The sequence below is a fragment of the Myxocyprinus asiaticus genome, chromosome 37 (genome assembly GCF_019703515.2).
Source record: "Myxocyprinus asiaticus isolate MX2 ecotype Aquarium Trade chromosome 37, UBuf_Myxa_2, whole genome shotgun sequence".
In the NCBI taxonomy this organism is placed as follows: Eukaryota; Metazoa; Chordata; class Actinopteri; order Cypriniformes; family Catostomidae; genus Myxocyprinus; species Myxocyprinus asiaticus.
In genome coordinates, this window is record NC_059380.1 from 14,964,366 (window position 1) to 14,984,712 (window position 20,347).

A 20,347-nucleotide genomic window follows, 5' to 3' on the forward strand; every position below is an offset into this window, starting at 1 on the left:
TTCATTTAAACGTTAGTGAAATTAGTTGTTATGCACATCCCTAATTTATATTGTTATTTGTTTAAACATTTATAACCAAGATGTTACTTGCTTTGAGGAAGATATACAACTCACTTATTTCCATATTTTAATATAATTATTCAAGTATTTTATCCACTACACATTGAATGTTTGTATTACTATACATATCAATTTAAGAAGTGAAACTCGTGAAATGGGTCATGTAAGTTCAGTTGAAGACAATTATTTGTATATTACAACCTCAGCCTAAGTGGACAGTGGAAGTGAACCATAATACTACAATAGTAGATCTATGCAATGCAAACAATAAGACTGTAATTTAAAAACACAAAATGAAGATTCAGTAATTATGGGGATAAAATCTACTTTATTAAACATGAAAATGATATTCAGAGATATGCAATTACAATTACAATAATTAACAGTTTCTTTAATCGTTTCTTTGGCATTCAAATTATATTAGAGAGATGGTTACACGCTAAACAAATTAATGTCCATTACTGTGCTATGAAATTGGTACATTATAAACAACTTCAGATGAGGACACTTTCATGGGGAACCAACTTGTACCTATAGTGGCTTTTAGATGCAATTTTAAATGGTCAACTCTATTTAAACAGACTATCTGATAAAAGGTGAATGGAAAGTGACAACAACTTGTGCATTTCTGTGACTGGGGTAAAAGAAATAAGAAAACAGTGGCGCATATACTTAGGGACACACACTTAGGGAATCTTGAAACTGCAGCACATTTATAAAATACTCAGAAGTCATGAATATTAGTAAACCTGTTACAGTAACTTCACTAGAAAAAAAAGACACTTATAAAAACATTGTGATTGTTAAACACTGGTGTAACGGTTCAAATTTCTCATGGTTCGGTTTGTATCACGGTTTTAGGGTCACTGTTTCAGTACGGTTCGGTATTTGCCATGTTAAAAAATAATTAAAAATAAAAATATTACTGCCAAATCCAAAGTAAGAATACTCTATTGTTAACAAACACTTCAACAGGTTTGCCCAGGTTTGTCGTTGTTTTACAGTAGTTTAACTATGGTATTTGTAGTAAAAACATAGTAACCACAAAATCAACATGGTTACTGTCATGTTTACAATATACAGTGTAATTAATCATGGTTACTGTATGGAAACTACAGTATTACTGTTGTAAAAACATGGTTAATTGTATCAAAACCATGATTTACCAACCATGGTGACAGCAGTCATGGTTACTACAATATTACTATAGTAAAACCATGGTCAATTTTCGTTAGGGTCTTTAACTAAAAAAAACCTTTTCTCTAATTACTAAATCAACATTTTAACTTAATACCTGCACTATTACGCTACATGCATAGAAATAAAATGCATTTCAAACTCTATATATTCAATATTCGGAAGCTGTACATCACTATAGAAGGAACTTTGCTGTTAAAATGGATACGAGGGATGTTGTGATGCGGCTCAAATGTTTTAATCATACGTGGAAATCTTCATCAGCGGAGTAGAGAAACATAGCATTGGCAATGAACACCTCAATTGCTTTAGTTATTGTTTTATGCCTGTCCAAATTAGCACTGAGTGCCTGCTTAAAAACGAAAGGGAGTGTGTGCAGTGTCATCTGCGGTTCTATGATTTCGGCGTAATTACCAGTATACAGCACTCTCGTTGAGTGATGTCTGCAAACTGCTTGTTTTGTAAATGTTTTTTTGACCATTGTTGTTGTAGTTGACTGCAAAAAGAAAATGTTTCCAGACAGGAGACCTGAATAACACAGGGGGCTTCTCTATCAGCGGCTTGTTTTCTCCACTTGCAATTTTCAACTACATACAACACTTGCAGAACAGTGATGCCATCAAGTTGACTCACGTGAAACACAGGCAGAGCGTATCCATCTACAGATCCATTCAGGTGCATTAGCGGAGGTTGTAACTGTGTGTCTATTTGCCACTTTATTTTCTTTGCAAAACCTTGTGCTCCAGATGCGTCAATAAACTTGTGGTGAACCACGGTGCCAATTCTTACCGAACCGTGGATGGCAAACCGTACGGTTCGTTTTTTTCTGAGAACTGTTACACCCCTACTAAACACATGAGTAATGTTCAATTCATTAAAGCGTGACAACCAATTCAAGCTTCAACAGCCCTATACCAGAAAACTTATCCAAGCATTTTAGCAAGAAAACAACTTTGCCACACATCCATTAGGAGACTGATGTCCTGCCGCTGCTGTCCTGAACTGCGAGTGAATGAACCACCATAGCTTCCGACACTCATTCTTTCAGTCATTTTTCTGAGCCAGTCATTCTTTCTGAGCTTACAGTCATAACGTAAACTCGCAAGGACGACTGACGTAATCTGATTTCGCCCCAAATCCGACCCAACAGCTCTAAATACAAATCATTATTGTAGGCTTACCATAGTGAATCAAGGTAAGACAATGACTGGGTTTTGAACATGAATTTTTTTTTATGTACTCAATGAACTTTTGTTTATTGTAAAACAAAACAAAAATCTTATCAGTTGGTTTAATTTGGGTGTGCATTGCAGGTGACTTTCAACAAGTCCAGGTGCTTGACAATTTCTGCTTCATTCATCCCTTTTTTATGTTCTTGCAGGTGCTGAGACACTTTGGTTGGATTCTTGAAAAGCGTTTGCCTTGCGGAAATAGAGCTGATAGTGTGGTGAGTATAAATGCATGTTGGTACTAAGATGGCTTTTTTTCCTCTTAAGGAAAATGGTAAATCTATTTTAGCAGGGCTCTGTGATTTTGACATGGAAATTTCACAGCTTTTTCGGAGACTGTTTGAAACAAATATGCCGGACGGAGTGTTCTCTGCTGTATATACACAGAATGTTTACAGCAGTTCTAGGTTGTTGTTTTTCTTTACACCTTGTAATGAAATCCCCTTTAACACATAAATAAATTAATGAAATAATGGCTTATGAGTATGTTGAAGTATTAGATCCTTAGTCATTTTCTTGTCAATTCTTCATGCTGGAGACGTATTACATTTTTGTTGTTTTTAGAGACTTTAGGATTTTGCGCTACATAACGCATTGTTACGGTGCCGGCCTATATGCAACACGAGTTAGGTGATCACTGGTGAATGAAATACCAACATTTACCAGCCAGTTGACAAATATTTAAATTTTAGTTTCATAACTCGAAATTTGGAAATACGATTTCCTCACATTGTAGTGGAGGATTGCGCATAGAGTAAAAGATCGATCTTGGGATTTAAGAATTGATTTTGTGATCGTACAAATAAATATTACAATGCATCGGCAAATTTTAAAACCAATGCAATTTTTTTTATTATCGTATTTTGTGATATTTTACAAAGGGTTTATTTTGTATTCCATGTTCAATAACGTAGTTTTTAAAAAATGTTTGATCCACAATAAACACATAATTTGAATGCAACCACAGAAAATGTATGTGCAATGTAGTTTGGCCATGCAAGCCTGTCACCTCATAAACTGGCTGAATTAGTTTTGTTTTTACTGGCAAGCTTTTGAAGCTGCTTTTCATCAACTGTACAAACAGTAAACATTTATGATAAAAACAATTATTCAAGAATCCTGTATGTTTCTGGATTAGATACGCCCCAACTTGGAAATCAGGAATCAAAGGAATTGATGTGCTGTTAATATACTCATCTTGTAAGTACAATCATTCTGACGTGATTTGAAGGCAGCAAAAATCTTCTGCACAAGACCATCATCAGAACACAAGTGGATGATGCCTGCCATGTAAATAGTAAATTCAACAGTCTGCTTTTTATAATGGGCCAAAGTTCACTATTTTATCTTGAGTTGCCTTTATCGGTCACTGTTGCGATTTAGAACAAACAAAAGCTGCTTATTATAATCACTAACACTAATGCACTCAGATCAGAATAATGAATGAGCTGTGGTTCTATCCATAGTAACTGATTTTGGCAGGTGGTGATATGATGTAACCCTGCTGAACAGCTTGAGCGAGATCATCTTCCAGTAGACCTTTAGGCAATTTCTGTCCCACAGAGCCCATTCTAGAGTCTACATATGTAAAAAAAAAAAAATTTGGTGCAACTCTTTCCAACAAGAGAATCAGGCCAAAGTGGATATATCTATAGTTGTGTAGTTCTTCTATCACTGTAGATAACAATCTGCCCATTTTTAACTGGGTCTCAACAGACTTTGGATATGTTACTCATTAGTAATTTCTCTTCTCTGTTGCGTTATGATGAATTCCTGGAAATGCTCTCAGTGCACTCGGTTCACCTACCGTTAAGAACTCTCGTATGTGCAATAAGAGCTGACTGGGGGTGGTTAAACTAATTTGGTATTGATTATAGGCTTGCTCCAAGCTCCAGCAGGCAGGATATTTACAGCGTTCCCGCGGATTCTTAAAAAGTCTTAATGTCTTAAATTCAGTTTTTCAAAATGTAAGGTCATAAAAAGTCTTAAATATCTTAAGTGATACAACAAAAGTCTTAATTTTTATTTAAAGAGGTCTTAAATTTGGGGGCGGGGAAAGACAGGAATCGTGTTATGACCTAATGTGATTATCAAACTTCGAAAGAATATGATTTAATTAAATAAATGCATGCGCTGCATCCTTCAAAGTGAAAACGTGACTTGTATTTTCTCCAAGCACGCGGGGGCTTGTGAGTATTTCCAGCTGTTGCAGAGCAGTTTGCAATCATTAAGCCATATTGAACATTTTATGAAAAAAAAAAACTAAAGATCAGCTGTTGATGATGATGATATAGTGTTGATAAAATGTGACAATGTTTACTTTTAATTGTTTATATTGTAATACATTGTAGATTATTGTAGGAGTGCACATTTTATATCTCTTATCTATTTGAATGAGCAGCTGGAAGTAGTGAAGCGCAAGCATTTCAAAATAAGAGTCCCTGGTGTATTTCAAAGTTAATGTGCCTTTAAAAATAAAAGTTCCCCAGTATGAATCAAATCTCTTGTAGCCTCTGTCTGACCCTCCCCATCACAGGAAGAAAAGACTAAAGGCTACCAATTAAAAAAAAAAAAACTATTAGCAGATTAACTGGCTTATTTTCAACACATTATTGAATCGGCACAATCCAATATCAGTCAACCTCTAATTTGTATCTATTTATATAATGATACTTAAACCAATTTTAATGCAAAATAAATGTAGAAAACATATCTTGAGTATTTTAAACTTGCATATAGCCTACCCTGTTTTACTGATAAGCAATGTCAAGACCATGTTGAATGTGTGCCCCCTGCCTGTTTAAGTAAGAGTCTGTGATACATGATTTATGTTGAGATTGTGTTGGTTTGTTTTGGTATTGGGATACGATATTCATTTTATTTGTTCGGGTCTTAAAAAAGGTCTTAAAAAGCCTTAAATTTGGTTTTAAAAACTCTGCAGCAACCCTGGGTTATTTTATTTGCCTGGCCAGTTATCACTCACTCTCCAATTTTGTCATGCTGGTTTATCTGGATATCTGAGCTTTCTGGTGGTGTTTTACAATTTATATTTAGGTAGGCCAAAAAAAAAAGAAAAAAAAAAAGAAAGAAAAAAGCACAGGGGTTATTGTCAAACTGTTTTCTCCCTGCTCATAATCTTTTAATCATTTTAATTTTAAAAATAAAAGAGATCATTCAGATTTTCATGACAGCTTAGCATACAGAAATCTGTAATGCATCCAGATGTTTTACTTTTTATTTCTCCATTATTCTTAATGATTCTTGTTGGTGTATTACAGGAATTGTATACGGTTTATTGCCTAATTAAATTAGCATAAATTAACAAGTAAAAGTACAACAAATGCTATGATTTTAAATTAAATAATATGTAAATAATATAGTTTTTTTCTGCATTAAAATACTGTAATAGGAATTACGTTGTAATGAAAATTAGGGGAGGGTGTTTTTAATGTCATGATAATAATGCAAAACTCACAATGCAAAACATCTAATTTGTCCTAAAATTAAGCTTTATTTTCTTTTAAGCTAAATATAATTTTGAGGGGGGTACTTTGTGACCCAGAAATGTGCTTGACGGGTTTTGTGAGATCCACTCCTTACTTATTGCACATTGGATTCCTCTGTTCAATTAGCTCACAATGTTTTGTCCATTGTTATAAACATAAGCACATTTGGTCCAATCTGGATTTGAATTTAGTGATTCATACTATAAATACGCTGTGTAGATATGGAGGGTGGTCTTCAACTGGCTTGCTCACCGTTTATCTCTGTAGTTGCAGGCAATCAGACCACATTTAGTGTCACTCCTTAACAGAGGTAAATGAGTTCATTAAACATCCCCAGCACGACTGTCTCTTTAACACAAAACCAGCCCTCTGGTTTATTCACTCTAAAGGACAGTAAAACCATGACCTGTTCTTCAAATAGATGCAAAACAAGATGCAGAAGACTTTATTTATTTTGGTGACTGTGGAGTTACAGTAATTAAGAGTCACAGAGTGCATATGTCTAGAAAGATCATTTTTCCAACTCTTACTGGTTCTTGAAAAGCTAGTATATTTAAAATTTTATTTTCAAATGACATTTGCTTATTTCAGTGACAAATCACTCGCTTAACAGCTTCCCAGTTAAATAAAAATACAAATATTGCCCAAACTCAGTGGTCCTCCAGGAATCCAGGCAGTTTAGGGCTTGTCCTCATGTTACCTCCCAATAACCCCCCCAAACCAGTGTGGAGCAATGCGATGGCTCTTCCCCCAAGCTTTCTCCCACCTGTGCACCAAATATAAAATCGTTGATGTGTGTGTGAAAGAGCGGGAGTCAACGTTTGATTTCAGAAATGCTCTGATAAGCTACCTCAGACAGAAAAGTGACAGCCATGCTCACCCACAAACAATGCCACTTGTGCATATAACCTTATTTGTCTTAGTAATTTCATCCTGTTACATCACTCATTAACTTTTTTGTTATGTGTTTTAAATAGTAAAGCCAAAGTTTGCCTGTGGTGTGTTCTTTAACAAAAGTTGACCCCTAGATTTAATGTTTTATTGTCATTCCTCCAAACATAGTCCTAATAACGTTTAGATACATAACATTTTCAAGGATTGCTGATATTTCAAACCATGCTTGACCACTTATGTAGAAAATGCAGGTGGCTTTAAACCTCACTGTGTCCCGACTCAAGGTTTGTCCTTTTAAAGAACTTGCAGAATGACTTTGTTGAAAGTATATACAGTGTGTGTGTTTGTGTTTGTGTGTGTGTGTGTGTGTGTGTGTGTATGTGTGTGTGTGTATATATATATATATATATATATATATATATATATATATATATATATATATATATATATATATATATATATATATATATACACATATATACAATATATACTATAAATAATAATTCAGCAATTCATTGTTCATGGCTTTAACGTGAACTAAATTGGCTATTGATAAAACTGACAAGCCCAGTCCAACTTTGTTTTTATAGGAAATTTTGGGGAAAAATATGGTCGAACGGTCAATCACTGAGATCAAATTTTTTCCCCCATTCTGATGGTTGAACATTAACTGAAGCTCCTGACCCTCATCTGCAAGATTTTATGCACTGCACTGCTGCCACATGATTGGCTGATTAGATAATCACATGAATATGAAGGTCAAAAGGTGTTCCTAATAAAATGCTCAGTGAGTGTATAATCTTTAGGGATGTGCGAGGCTAGTCGACTAGTCGACTAAACGGTTCTGATGCTGCTAGTCGGCACTGGAATTACTAGTCGGTTTATATTTCCCCCCATTAAACTGATAATAATTTTTACACATTTACGTTCGGCTTTATGTTTTTACAGAGGCTGCACTTAAATTACTGTCATATTAATGTTACATATTTTAAATAGAATTAATAATACAAATATTATTTTAAAAAAAGAGGATATCTGGAGCAGATACAGAGTTTAATTTCACCAAAGGCTGAGCGTGCTTCCCTCTCTCACCCGCGGCGTGCGCAGGAAAATGTCCTCTCGCTAGACAAGCAAACTCAGCAAAAAGTAATGAAATCACTTCGGTGGTGCGGGAATCAGCTATCCAAATGTTTGAAAGTGTGATGTTTTCACATTTGAGTCTTCTTTAAATCTGTGCTTGCTTGTATGTTATTTTTCCGCTGATCGGGCTTTTCACCAGACCATGTTGACGGGTTAATTTTGCTCATCAAATAAATTATGCTTTTGAGTAAGTAACCTAGAAAATAACTGTTTTAGGCTAGGTATGCCATTTTTTAATCTGCTGATTAAGAAGGCTATTTTCAACGAGGTGCCGACTGCTTAACGGGTTAAACTCTCTTTTATTCTGTGTGCACGTCATGTTTAGAATACATTAGGTTTATTGTAGGCAACATCACAGGCCTATTTTTTCTATCCTATAGCTATTTTTATTTTATTTTTTTACTAACTGTAACTGTTGGATGACGTTCTTTAATGAACAGCTGTCTATCTGTTAATTATTTTCAACAATGTCCTGACTGTTTTAATATGTTAAGTAACTTTTACTTGGTTATTTCTGTTTAGAACAGGCTTTTAATGGTTGTTCCATTGATCCTGCACTATTCGTTCAATTGTTTTCAATAAATATGTCTGTTAAATATTCGCTAATGTTGTGAATGCATGTCATGTTCTATATTTAATGTACAATGATCATAATTCAAGGCGAGCACGTCGCAGATAAATGCCCCTTTTCAGTGGAATTTAGCATCGGATTTGGAATAGGTTAAGTATTTTAAATGGGTCGAATAAACACTTTTTTCTTTCTTTTTTTTTTTACTGTTTTCTGAAGGTTGGTTTCTCTTTAGACTAGTCGACTAGTCGGTTACAAAACTTCCATTTAAACGACAGTCAGATTAGTCGTAGCGCACATCCCTAATAATCTTCCTGTGAAAATAAATGACAAAAATAATCCTATAAAAAGTCCTATAAAACAGTGGTCGGCTGATATATTGTTTAGGCAGATAAATCAGCCAATATTCAGAATTTTTTAATTATCGGCATCAGTCAATACATTTTCCGCATTGTGAAGCGACTGAGGCATGTAAACGACCAGTCACAGTTCATTTTGTTCTTACGTGCCATCTTGTTACTACAATAATAGACCGGTGTGCAACACAGTGTCATTTAAACGGTCTGCATATCAGAGCCACGTCAGACGTTTTGAGCTCACAATGTTAAAGTGCTCATCTGCTTCATTCTCCCTCTCTCTCCTAAACAGTTCCCTATTTCTTTTTTTTAATTATTATTATTATTTTTTAATCCCCTTTTTCTCCCAATCTGGAATGCCCAATTCCTACTACTTAGTAGGTCCTCGTGAAGGTGTGGTTACTCACCTCAATCCGGGTGGCGGATGACAAGTCTCAGTTGCCTCCGCTTCTGAGACAGTCAATCCGCTCATCTTATCACATGGCTCGTTGTGCATGACACCGCGGAGACTCTGCATGTGGAGGCTCATGCTGCTCTCTGCGATCCACACAAAACTTACCACATGCCCCATTGAGTGAGAGAACCACTAATCGCTACCACGTGGAGGTTACTCCATGTGACTCTACCCTCCCTAGCAACCAGGCCAATTTGTTTGCTTAGGAGACCTGGCTGGAGTCACTCAGCACACTCTGGATTCGAACTTGCGACTCCAGGGGTGGTAGTCCGCTTCAGTACTCACTGAGCTACCCAGGCCCAGTTCCCTATTACTTTTAACTGTCTTGTCTCATGATAAAAGACAAATATCAATAAAACAAATATCATATACCGTCTGCAAATATACGCACATCTCGTTTAAACAGATGCAATAATACAGCCTCACACAACTTCAGCAGACCCAGCATCCTGTGGAATGCTCATAAATCTTCCTCTGAAGCACATATTCTAACAATCTCTCCTCAGCAGTTCCCTGTAACTTTTCTAATGATAAAAGGCAAACATCAATAAAACTTGTATTATATACCATTTGCAAATATGCAGATATCTAGTTTAAAATGATGTAATTCACAAACCTCACGAAAATCCAGCATTTTCTTCCTGTTGAGCACTCATCTAATATCTTCCTCTGAAGCGCATATTCTATCAGCAGAATCAAAAACTTCAGGATCCGGATCAAAAGTTGATCTGATTCAGAAATCATGATGGTCAGTCCGTGACAATCCAAGCCGTTTAAACTGTCAGGAGATTGCTACTCGCGCTGGATCCGCACGAGTGCGTGAATGCAACGTCAGAGTTAAAGCATTCACGAGTGCTAAAAGTAAATGTCTTATTCACTATGCACTGTATGTGTAATTGGTTTGATTCTGTATTTTTTGAGTAAATGCGATTGCTAATGTGGACATGCCATCCGTGGTTGCTGGACTACTGTGTGTACTGTTGTTTCCTTCTTCCTAATATATTAACAGTTTCTTCATGTGCAAATAAATTGCTAAAATTTGATGACTAAACAAAAATCAGAAGAAAATGCTAACATTTAAAATACAGTATACATTTTTAGATTCTTTTTTACAAAGTTAAAGTTTAGTGTGAAATTGAGTTAATGTAGTGCTAAATAAGAGTTTATTCATTTTTTTAGCAATTTTATGTTTATGTTATTTACTATATTAAATTGTGTTATATATCAGCATTGCATCGGCCTATCGGCCACCCTGCTCTCTGGATATCAGCATCGGCATCGGCCATTCAAAAACCCCATATCGGTCGATCACTACTATAAAATGTTCTCTAGAAGTAGAACCCCCTCTCCTCCTAAATTATAAATAATTCTATCTGCCTCCAAATAGTAATAGCAAGTAGAAAAACATGGTCCATGGTTGTGACGTACCTGAAGTTTATTGGCTATTTTAAAAAGCACAAGCACCTCAATATGTCTGGGGAGTATGTCAACAATGGAAGAAAAAAAATTCACACATCAAGCCATTTCATGTGGCCTACAAAAGAAGGATTGGCAATGTTTTGTATATAGGAATATGGCCGTTACCATTTTTAAAAGGCATCGCAATTGTGATTTTGACAGATCTACAATGACAGACTGGAGGAATCTGCAGGCTACAATTAAAAGGTTCTATATAAAAACACACTACTACAAGGCCTAAGGGGGATGCATACTTGTTTGACTACAGGCAATGGAATCTGTTGACCTGCTTGTAGAACATTTCACACACCACAAAAGAGGAAGAGCATGGAGAGCCATTTATGCCCCTGAAGTGTTTTGTTGGATCCCGATCCCAAAGTAGGTCAGGTGAGGTGACGTGTTAATCTCGCCGGTCCTATTTGATTTTATTTTTTTTGCCCTTCGGAGAGTGGGTTGCATCACAAGCAGTTTAGGCCAGCATCTGTCTTAATCGCTTGTGACAGTGTTCGCTAGCATGTGGCATCTAATAAGCAATGGTCATTGTTCCTGCCGGATTGATTGGGCTGCTTTGCCTTTGAACTCGACCTGATTGTTAGATGCTGATGGAGGGATGTGAGCCATATGCTTATTTCTCCACGATCGCCTGGTGGAAATGGTGTTGACATAATTGTCTTGAAAAGAGACAGAAAAATAGCACTATTGTCTGGTTTTGGGGTGGCTGGAGCACATCTGCTTTGGAGCTGTTCTGTGATGTTATTTTGTAACATTGTGTGTACTAGCTAAGTGTTTATACTGTGAAAGACTGTAGACTTTAGAGTACATGCCATATTTGAGAATATCAGAAACAGAACTCTGAGTGGTAGAACTTCAATCTATAAAATATGTTACTGTTATACTGTACCAGGGTGGACATGGCTCAGCCAACGAAAACTTAGATTTGCAAGACATTTTGACATACTTCATCCCTCGCTGCCTTTATCAAATTAAATATGCTGTCCCTTGGGCCAACTTGAGAAGAAATGTTTTTGTGTTAATCGTACGTAAAACCATTCATGTGCAAAGTGACACTTTCAGTTCAATGGGACAATTTGTAAATGAATGGTTTCACAAATGATTTACACAAAAAATTTGTTCTGCTTGTGTTTCTTGGATGAGGCCCATTATGTGTATGTTATGGGTAAAAATGTGCATTCTGTTTAGTAGTTAAATTTGCACCAAGTCGTTTATACTGTTGCCTGAAATGCAAGTCAAACTTGAGAGTGATTTTTAACGCTTATGCATTTGTGACACTTTTTCTTGTACGTAATTGGTCAAAGAGGAACCCTGCCTGTGAAAAATGTCTTTGCGCCCAACAGTCAGTGTTACACATGTACACAAGCTCTCTGGCTTCTCATCTTTCTCTGAGGCCCTCTGAGGCTTGAGAGGATCAAGTTCACTGTTGTCAAGGGATTCGTGTGAAAAGCTCTGAGTACGAATGCCAAATACATCGGTCTATGGCTGTCACAATTTTGAAATTTGGCTAATGATTAATTGTCAAACAAATAACTGCGATTATGACTGTTGTCTGTTTTAGGGCTGTGAAGATTATTTGTCATATATTTTTAAGGTATGCTTTTTTGTCATTTTTACACATTTCAATAAATATATATAATATATATATATTGCCCCCACAGTGCCCCCCACTGTACATTGAGTCAGTCTGGGAGACAGAAGCAATTGAGACAGCCTAAATAGATAGAAGAACTGTGGTGAATTCTCCAAGAAGCTTGGTACATCCTATCTGCCAACAACCAAGAACTGTGTCTAGGTGTACCTAGGAGAATTGGGGCTTTTTTAAAGGCAAAGGCAGCCACACCAAATATTGATTTAGCTTTTTATGTTTACTGGACTTTGTATGATGTTAATTGATAAATGAAAACTATTTATGGCATTATTTTTTGAAGACATCCCCACTATGCAAAATGTTTCACAAGTGCCTAAAACTTTTGCACAGTACTGTATATACATACACACCAATCAGCCACAACATTAAAACCACCTGCCTATTGTGTAGGACCCACTCGTGCTGCCAAAATTGCGCCAACGTGCATCTCAGATCAGTTTGAACCAGTCTGGCCATTCTCTGTTGGCCTCTCTCATCAACAAGGTGTTTCCATCCGCAGAACTGCCGCTCACTGGATGTTTTTTGTTTTTGGCACCATTCTGATTAAATTTTAGAGATCAGCAGTTACAGAAATACTCAAACCAGCCCATCTGGCACCAACAAACACGCCACTTTCCAAATCACTGAGATCAAATTTCTTCCCATGATTTTATGCACTGCACTGCTGCCACACGATTGGCTGATTTAATCCCATGGATGATTGTTGGTGCCAGACGGGCTGGTTAGATAACCGCTCTGTACAATTGTGGTGAGAAGAATACTACTAATGTGGTACTACTACCTGATGAAACTTCAGCACACAACTTTTGCCATTTAAACTACAGACTTATTGATAGGGATATCCCGATACCAGTTTTTTTCAATGAGTACCTTTTTGGTACTCTGCGATACCGGGTCTGATACCTGTGGGGTTTTTTTTCTTTTTTTTTTTTTTTTCTGAATTGAATGTCAACAGTTTATTTCAATTTTATAATCAAAATGATGTTTAAATAAATAAATAAATAAATACAATTTTAATCAAATGAAAATATACAAATACATTTTCAACATAATATTGTATTTTTATCAAGTGCTTTTAAACAGAACCTCACAGCACAATCCACAGTACAACACTGGAGTTATTTTTGTGAAATAAAGTGATTCATAACAGAGCATCACAGATGGGACATATTTCTTAAATATAATGCAATTACTATTGCTGTATTAGTAGTAGTAGTAGTAGTAGTATTACAGTGAATATTACATATGTAACTATAAAGTAGTGATCTTTTTCTGTCGTACTTTTTCCATTTAAATTGAGCTTTTATTTTGGCTGAGCTTTTACAGTGTTGTGAAAGTATTTGCCCCTTCCTGATTTCTTTATTTGTGTGTATTTTTCATACTAAATTGTTTGAGAACTTCAAGCTAGATATAACATAAAACAAAGGCAGCCTTAGTAAACACAAAATACAGTTTTCAAATATATACAGTTGTGCTCAAAAGTTTGCATACCCTTGGAGAATTTGTAATATATGTACCATTTTTTAAGAAAACATGAGTGAGCAGGCAAAACACATTTCTTTTATTTCTTATGGGATTCATATTCAACTGTAGGTTATAACAGAATGGCACAATCATAAAACAAAACATGGCAACAAAGAAAAAAATGAAATTACCCCTGTTCAAAAGTCTGTATACCCTTAGTTCTTAATACTGTGTATTGCCCCCTTTAGCATCAATTACAGCGTGCAGTCTTTTGTAATAGTTGTCTATGAGGCTCCAAATTCTTGCAGGTGGTATAGCTGCCCATTCGTCTTGGCAAAATGCCTCCAGGTCATGCAAAGTCTTTGGTCGTCTTGCATGAACCGCACGTTTGAGATCTTCCCAGAGTGGCTTGATGATATTAAGGTCAGGAGACTGTGATGGCCACTGCAGAACCTTCACCTTTTTCTGCTGTAACCACTGGAGGGTCAACTTGGCCTTGTGCTTAGGGTCATTGTTGTGCTGGAAAGTCCAAAAAGAAGAATGCAAATTGTCTGCCAGTATTTTCTTATAACATGCTGCATTCATCTTGCCATCAGTTGTCACAACATTCCCCGTGCCTTTAGAGCTCACATCCCCCCCAAAACATCAGTGAGCCACCACCATGCTTCACAGTGGGAATGGTATTCTTTTCACTATAGGCCTTGTTGACCCCTCTCCAAACATAGCACTTATGGTTGTGACCATAAAGCTCTATTTTGGTCTCGTCACTCCAAATTACAGTGTGCCAGAAGCTGTGAGGCTTGTCAAGGTGTTGTTGAGCATATTGTAACTGGGCTTTTTGTGGCATTGGCGCAGTAAAGGCTTCTTTCTGGTAACGCCACAATGCAGCTCATTTTTGTTCAAGTATCGTCGTATTGTGCTCCTTGAAACAACCACACCGTCTTTTTCCAGAGCAGCCTGTATTTCTCATGGGGTCACCTGTGGGTTTTTCTTTGTATCCCGAACACTTCTTCTGGCAGTTGTGGCTGTAATCTTTCTTGGTCTAACTGACCTTGGCTTAGTATCAAGAGATCCCTGAATTTTCCACTTCTTAATAAGTGATTGAACAGTACTGACTGGCATTTTCAAGGCTTTGGATATCTTTTTATATCCTTTTCCATCTTTATAAAGTTCCAATACCTTGTTACGCAGGTCTTTTGACAGTTATTTTCTGCTCCCCATGGCTCAGTATCTAGCCTGCTCAGTGCATCCACGTGAGAGCTAATAAACTCATTGACTATTTATACACAGACACTAATTGCAATTTAAAAAACCTTTAATTACCATTTAAACCTGTGTGTGTCATCTTGTGTTTCTGTAACAAAGCCAAACATTGAAGTGTATGTAAACTTTTGATCAGGGACATTTGGGTGATTTCTGTTATCATTATGATTTAAAAAGGAGCCAAATAACTATGTGATGATAACCTGGCTTCATATGATCACTGTCCTTAAATAAAAGACATATTATTTTTTTATTTTATTTATTATTTTTTTTGCATGATCAGTCATATTTTCAAAATCAATGCCAAAATTTCACAATTTCTGCCAGGGTATGCAAACTTTTGAGCACAGCTGTATACTGAAGCAGGAAAGTTATTCAACACCTGTATCACCAATGTGAAAAACTAACTTCCCCCTTAAACTTAATAGCTGGTTGTGCCTCCTTTAGCAGCAACAACTGCAACCAAACACTTCCAATAACTGGAGATCAGTCTTTCACAATGCTGTGATGGAATTTTGGCCCACTTTTCTTTGCAGAACTGCTTTAGTTAAGCCACATTGGGTTTTCGAGCATGTACTTCCCATTTATGGTCCTACCATAGCATCTCAATTGACTTTGACTAGGCCACTCCAAACTTTAATTTAGCTTCTTTTGAGCCATTCAGAGGTGGACATTATGCACACTTATGCTTTGGATCATTGTCTTGCTGCATAATCAAGTTGTGCTTCAACTCACGGACTGATGACCGGACATTCTCCTTTAGGATTTTCTGGTAGAGAGCAGAATTCATGTTTCCCTCAATTATTGCAAGTCGCCCTGGCCCTGAAGCAGTAAAGCATCCCCAGACCATCACACTACCACCACCATGCTTGACCGTAGGTGTTATGTTCTTTTAGTAGAACTCTTTGTTTGATTTATGCCAGATCCAATGGGCCCCTGTCTTCCAAACAGTTCCACTTTCGATCAGTCCACAGACTATTCTCCCAAAAGCTTTGAAGATCATCAGGTTGTGTTTTGGCAAAATTCAGACGCGCCTTAATGTTCTTTTGGGTTAGCAGTGGTTTTTGCCTCGCAACTCTTCCGTGGATGGCATTTTTTGCCCAGTGTCTTTCTGATAGTGGAGTCATGAACAGTGAACTTTACTGATGTGAGGGAGGCCTGCAGTTCCTTGGATGTTGTCCATGGCTTTTTTGTGACTTCCTGGATGAGTCGTCGCTGTGCACTTTTTTTGGGATCAGTAAATAAAAAATTATGGAAGGTTGGCCACTTCTGGAAGGTTCCCTACTGTGCCAAGTTTTCTCCATTTGGAGATAATGGCTCTCACTGTGGTTCTTTGGAGTCCCAGAGCCTTTGAATTAGCTTTGTAACCCATCCCAGACTGATGTATTTCAATCACCTTTTTCCTCATCATTTCTGGAATTTCTTTCGACCTTGGCATTGTGTGCTGCTGGGTGAGACCTTTTAACCAACTTCATGCTGCTGAAAAAGTTCTATTTAGGTGTTGATTTGATTGAACAGGGCTGGCAGTAATCAGGCCTGGGTGTGTCTAGTCCAGCTGAACCCCATTATGAATGCAGTTTCATAGATTTGGGGATTTAGTAACTAAGGGGGCAAATCAATTTCACATAGGCCCAGTTGGTATTGGATAACTTTATCATTTAAAAACTGTATTTTGTGTTTACTCAGATTGCCTTTGTTTTATGCTAGATTTTGTTTGAAGTTTTGAAACAATTTAGTATAAGATATACATTAAAAAACAGAAAAATCAGAATACTTTTTCACTGCACTGTATTTTGAAATGTTTCTGTTATGACACTAGCTTCTCAATCCAGAAAAGCCAGTCTATATGTGACTCAGAGCGATTATTAAACAGCAAAAGGCTGCTATTTAAATAAACTGATATGTAGTCTGTATGTGCGTCGCGCTACAAAGTGATTTAGCGCTCTGCTCGCTGTCTTGTGCTACAAATGGTGCACGCGATGCTCATGATGGTGTTTTCTGTATATACGTCAAGGATCTCTAAAAGGTATGAACACTTTGTTTCTTTATGCACAACTTCTGCACAACACCGGCTCAACACATTCACAAGCACTCACATTTGAAGTGTGCAGCACATGCAAACTGCATATTCATCTCATTAAATAGCCTTTTCAGTTAAATAATCACACTAGGACATAACGTGATATGAATTTGTGTGTTGAATGTTTACAGAATGCCATTTGTACGCCAGATGGTATCGGTTTTTGGTAGCATAGCATTTTTATGAGCATGAGTACAAGTACATGAGCACGGTATCGGAACCGATTCCAATACCAGTACTGGTATCGGGACATCCCTTCTTATTGAGCAGACCTGTGGTATGACTATAGCTTCTGTCTAGTAGTGCACTAGTTATTTTTGCAATTCCATTTGGTGCCACTATTGGTGCATAAATTACACACTTCAACTTTAAAGTGTGCAGACAGATGTAATTTTAGTTTGTCTCCTGGTCTATAGATCACTGATAATTTCAGCTCAGGTGTTTATTACAACTAGTACACAGACACCTCATTTTTGTAGACTCCACTCTGTGTGGCCTTTTAATCAAATATATTTCCTAATGTGAAATTTGCATCTATTTGCTTGGACATGGCCTAACTGCTTTGAAGTTGCTTGTTATCATTCTGTAACCTAATAGACATCTGTTACACCTTTCACCAAAACCAGTTAAATAGCGCTTCCTCTTAGACTTCCCACTCAGCCTTAAATAATAAAGTTTAAACTCCCTCACCCTGAGTGCATCTGTTCCACTATTACGCAACCCACGCCGCCTTGGATTACACAATGAAGATTACACTACACACTAAGCATCTCCAACACACCAAAATGTCGTCCAAGGCAGAGGACGTATTATGATATTTGCATTCCTGAGGACGATTTACGAGACGCAGGTGGCCATATATCTCTCGGCGGTCCCTGTTTGCCATGACCCGTTTTGTCAAAAGCTCTTTCTGTGTCAAATCTAGAAGTGAATTTCCCCACCCATGGTTTTCTTTACTTTAACTAATGTTGCTGACTGTAAATGCCTGGAGTTCCCTACTCTCTTTTACAGGCTAGGTGGTCCTAAAGAGCATGGGTAATTTATTGGAAGGTAGCAGTCCTCCTAGGTATTGATTTGGCCACTCGATACACTATAGATGAGCGCTCTGCACTGTTGCAGGGATTTAATTTGGCTATGCTGTGAGATAAAATGCATCGATTCGGTGGCACCGTTCTGCCTGATTTGATTGGATGCTGCAGTATCTTTGTTATCTGATTGGCCTTGACACTGTGCCATTTTATAATTTTCCTATTTGCATACTTTTGCATATTTTATGAATGCAACGTCAGACAAAGGACTCTCATGTTTTAGAAATTTAGGCAGCTAATTGAGCATTCATCGGTAGGCTAAATGATAGTCATAATGAGCTGTTGTCAGTTAAAGGTGCACTCAATTCATTTTTTCTAATTAAAAACTTTTACATCTAAATAAATGAATGTTACAGGAAATTTGTATAAAATCATGCACACCTTCTTGAGATAAGACTCCAGTTATTTTAGTACCCTAATAAAAGCTGATTTATAAGGAGCTGGGCTGCCTTGTGGAGGTAGCCATGTTGAGATACATTGACCAGCCAAATACTGCAAATTTTATTTCAGTCTCTGCTATTATCGGACACTTTCAACCACAGAATAGATGACTGCAAATAACGTGTCTACAATAGATCTTTTCACACGAGCTAAGCCATATATCCAGTTGTGTTTCAGGGATTTTCCTGGGTCAAAAATGGTCTTCGGTGGTTGCTGACATACATGGTCATCCACATGCGTAAAGTTGGTTTATTACATAATTCAAATTAATTAATATTAAGCATAATTATGTAGTTCCATATTATGTATACATTGAATATACAAGTTATAAAGACTATATAAGAACTTTGAATGACCTTTTATTTTTTTTTACTTCAGTGGAAAAATAGGAAATCAAACTAGTCTAATCTAATTTAATTCCTTATTTCTATAGGGATAAATATAATATTCTGACTGTAAATTAATATAACACCTTTATGAGGTGAGACTGTGAAAATGTGTGTTCGTACTCCTTAACAGATATTCATTCTTTTCATCTGGATCTTAATGATTCAAGTCGTCTATGAATATCAGAAGGCAGACATGTTCAGTTTGTTTCCCAATATTAAAACCCATTACTTATATTACATAGATCAGAACATATAATTCTTAGAGGTCCAGACTTTAAAGCCCTTTATTTCACATTTATTTGCCTTACCATATTTCTTATGACATTTGAAATTTACTACATGATATGTAGTAAACACTTTATTTTGGTGCATGGAAAAGTGTTGTGGCTGTTTTCTTGTCAGTGGTTTTTATAATGTCGGAGTTGTCTAGCCGTTTGAGATGTTTAACGTTTTCCATAGTGCTTTTAAAAAAAATAAAGAAAAAAAAACAAAGAAAAAAACTGAAATAATTAGAATTCAATAGGTCACAAGTCTTGTGGTCTGCGATATCTAGTGAAGCCCTATTCATGTGAGTAATCCGTTCTGTGCTCTCCCGTCTCTGGAGCACTGGTAGACTCGCGCACACCTATATGTGCTCCAGAGACCACAGATAGAACAGATCGTTGGCGCTAGTGATTCTGCTGTGGCTCACTTGACATTCACAGAAAGGCTTATATAGCGCCCTGTGGAAACATGTTTCAGATTAGAAGCGCCAGTACCGAGTAGCGGCACTGGGTTATTTTAGACCTCCTGCATGAAAGTAACTTTCACTTTCACGCTTGCTGTGTTCTATGTTCTCATTCTCACACTTCTGTGAGTGAAGCTTGCCTTCAACTACACTCGTGTATCAGCTCCTATTTCTTACCTCAACTGGCGTGGTGGCAGTGTTTTATGAAGCTGCAAAAGCAAGATGAATATCATTGAATTTGCTTCGGTGGCCCTAAACTAGAGATCGACCAATAGTGGATTTTACCGATACCAATAACTAAGTTGGGCAGTACCTGCCAATAACCGATTAATCAACCGATAGTTTTTAAAGTTTATACTAAATGAAAAAA

The 20,347-nt window shown here is 36.9% G+C and overlaps 1 protein-coding gene across 7 annotated transcripts in view; it reads left to right on the top strand.

Annotated features, from left to right (window-relative positions):
* Positions 1–20,347, top strand: part of LOC127428065 (F-box-like/WD repeat-containing protein TBL1XR1) — a 108,627-nt gene that overhangs the window by 69,514 nt on the left and 18,766 nt on the right. For all 7 annotated transcript variants that reach the window (XM_051676116.1, XM_051676114.1, XM_051676117.1 and 4 more), the window contains one exon: positions 2,639–2,704. In XM_051676116.1, the coding sequence (XP_051532076.1) occupies positions 2,639–2,704 (66 nt within the window). The remainder of the gene's footprint in view (positions 1–2,638; positions 2,705–20,347) is intronic.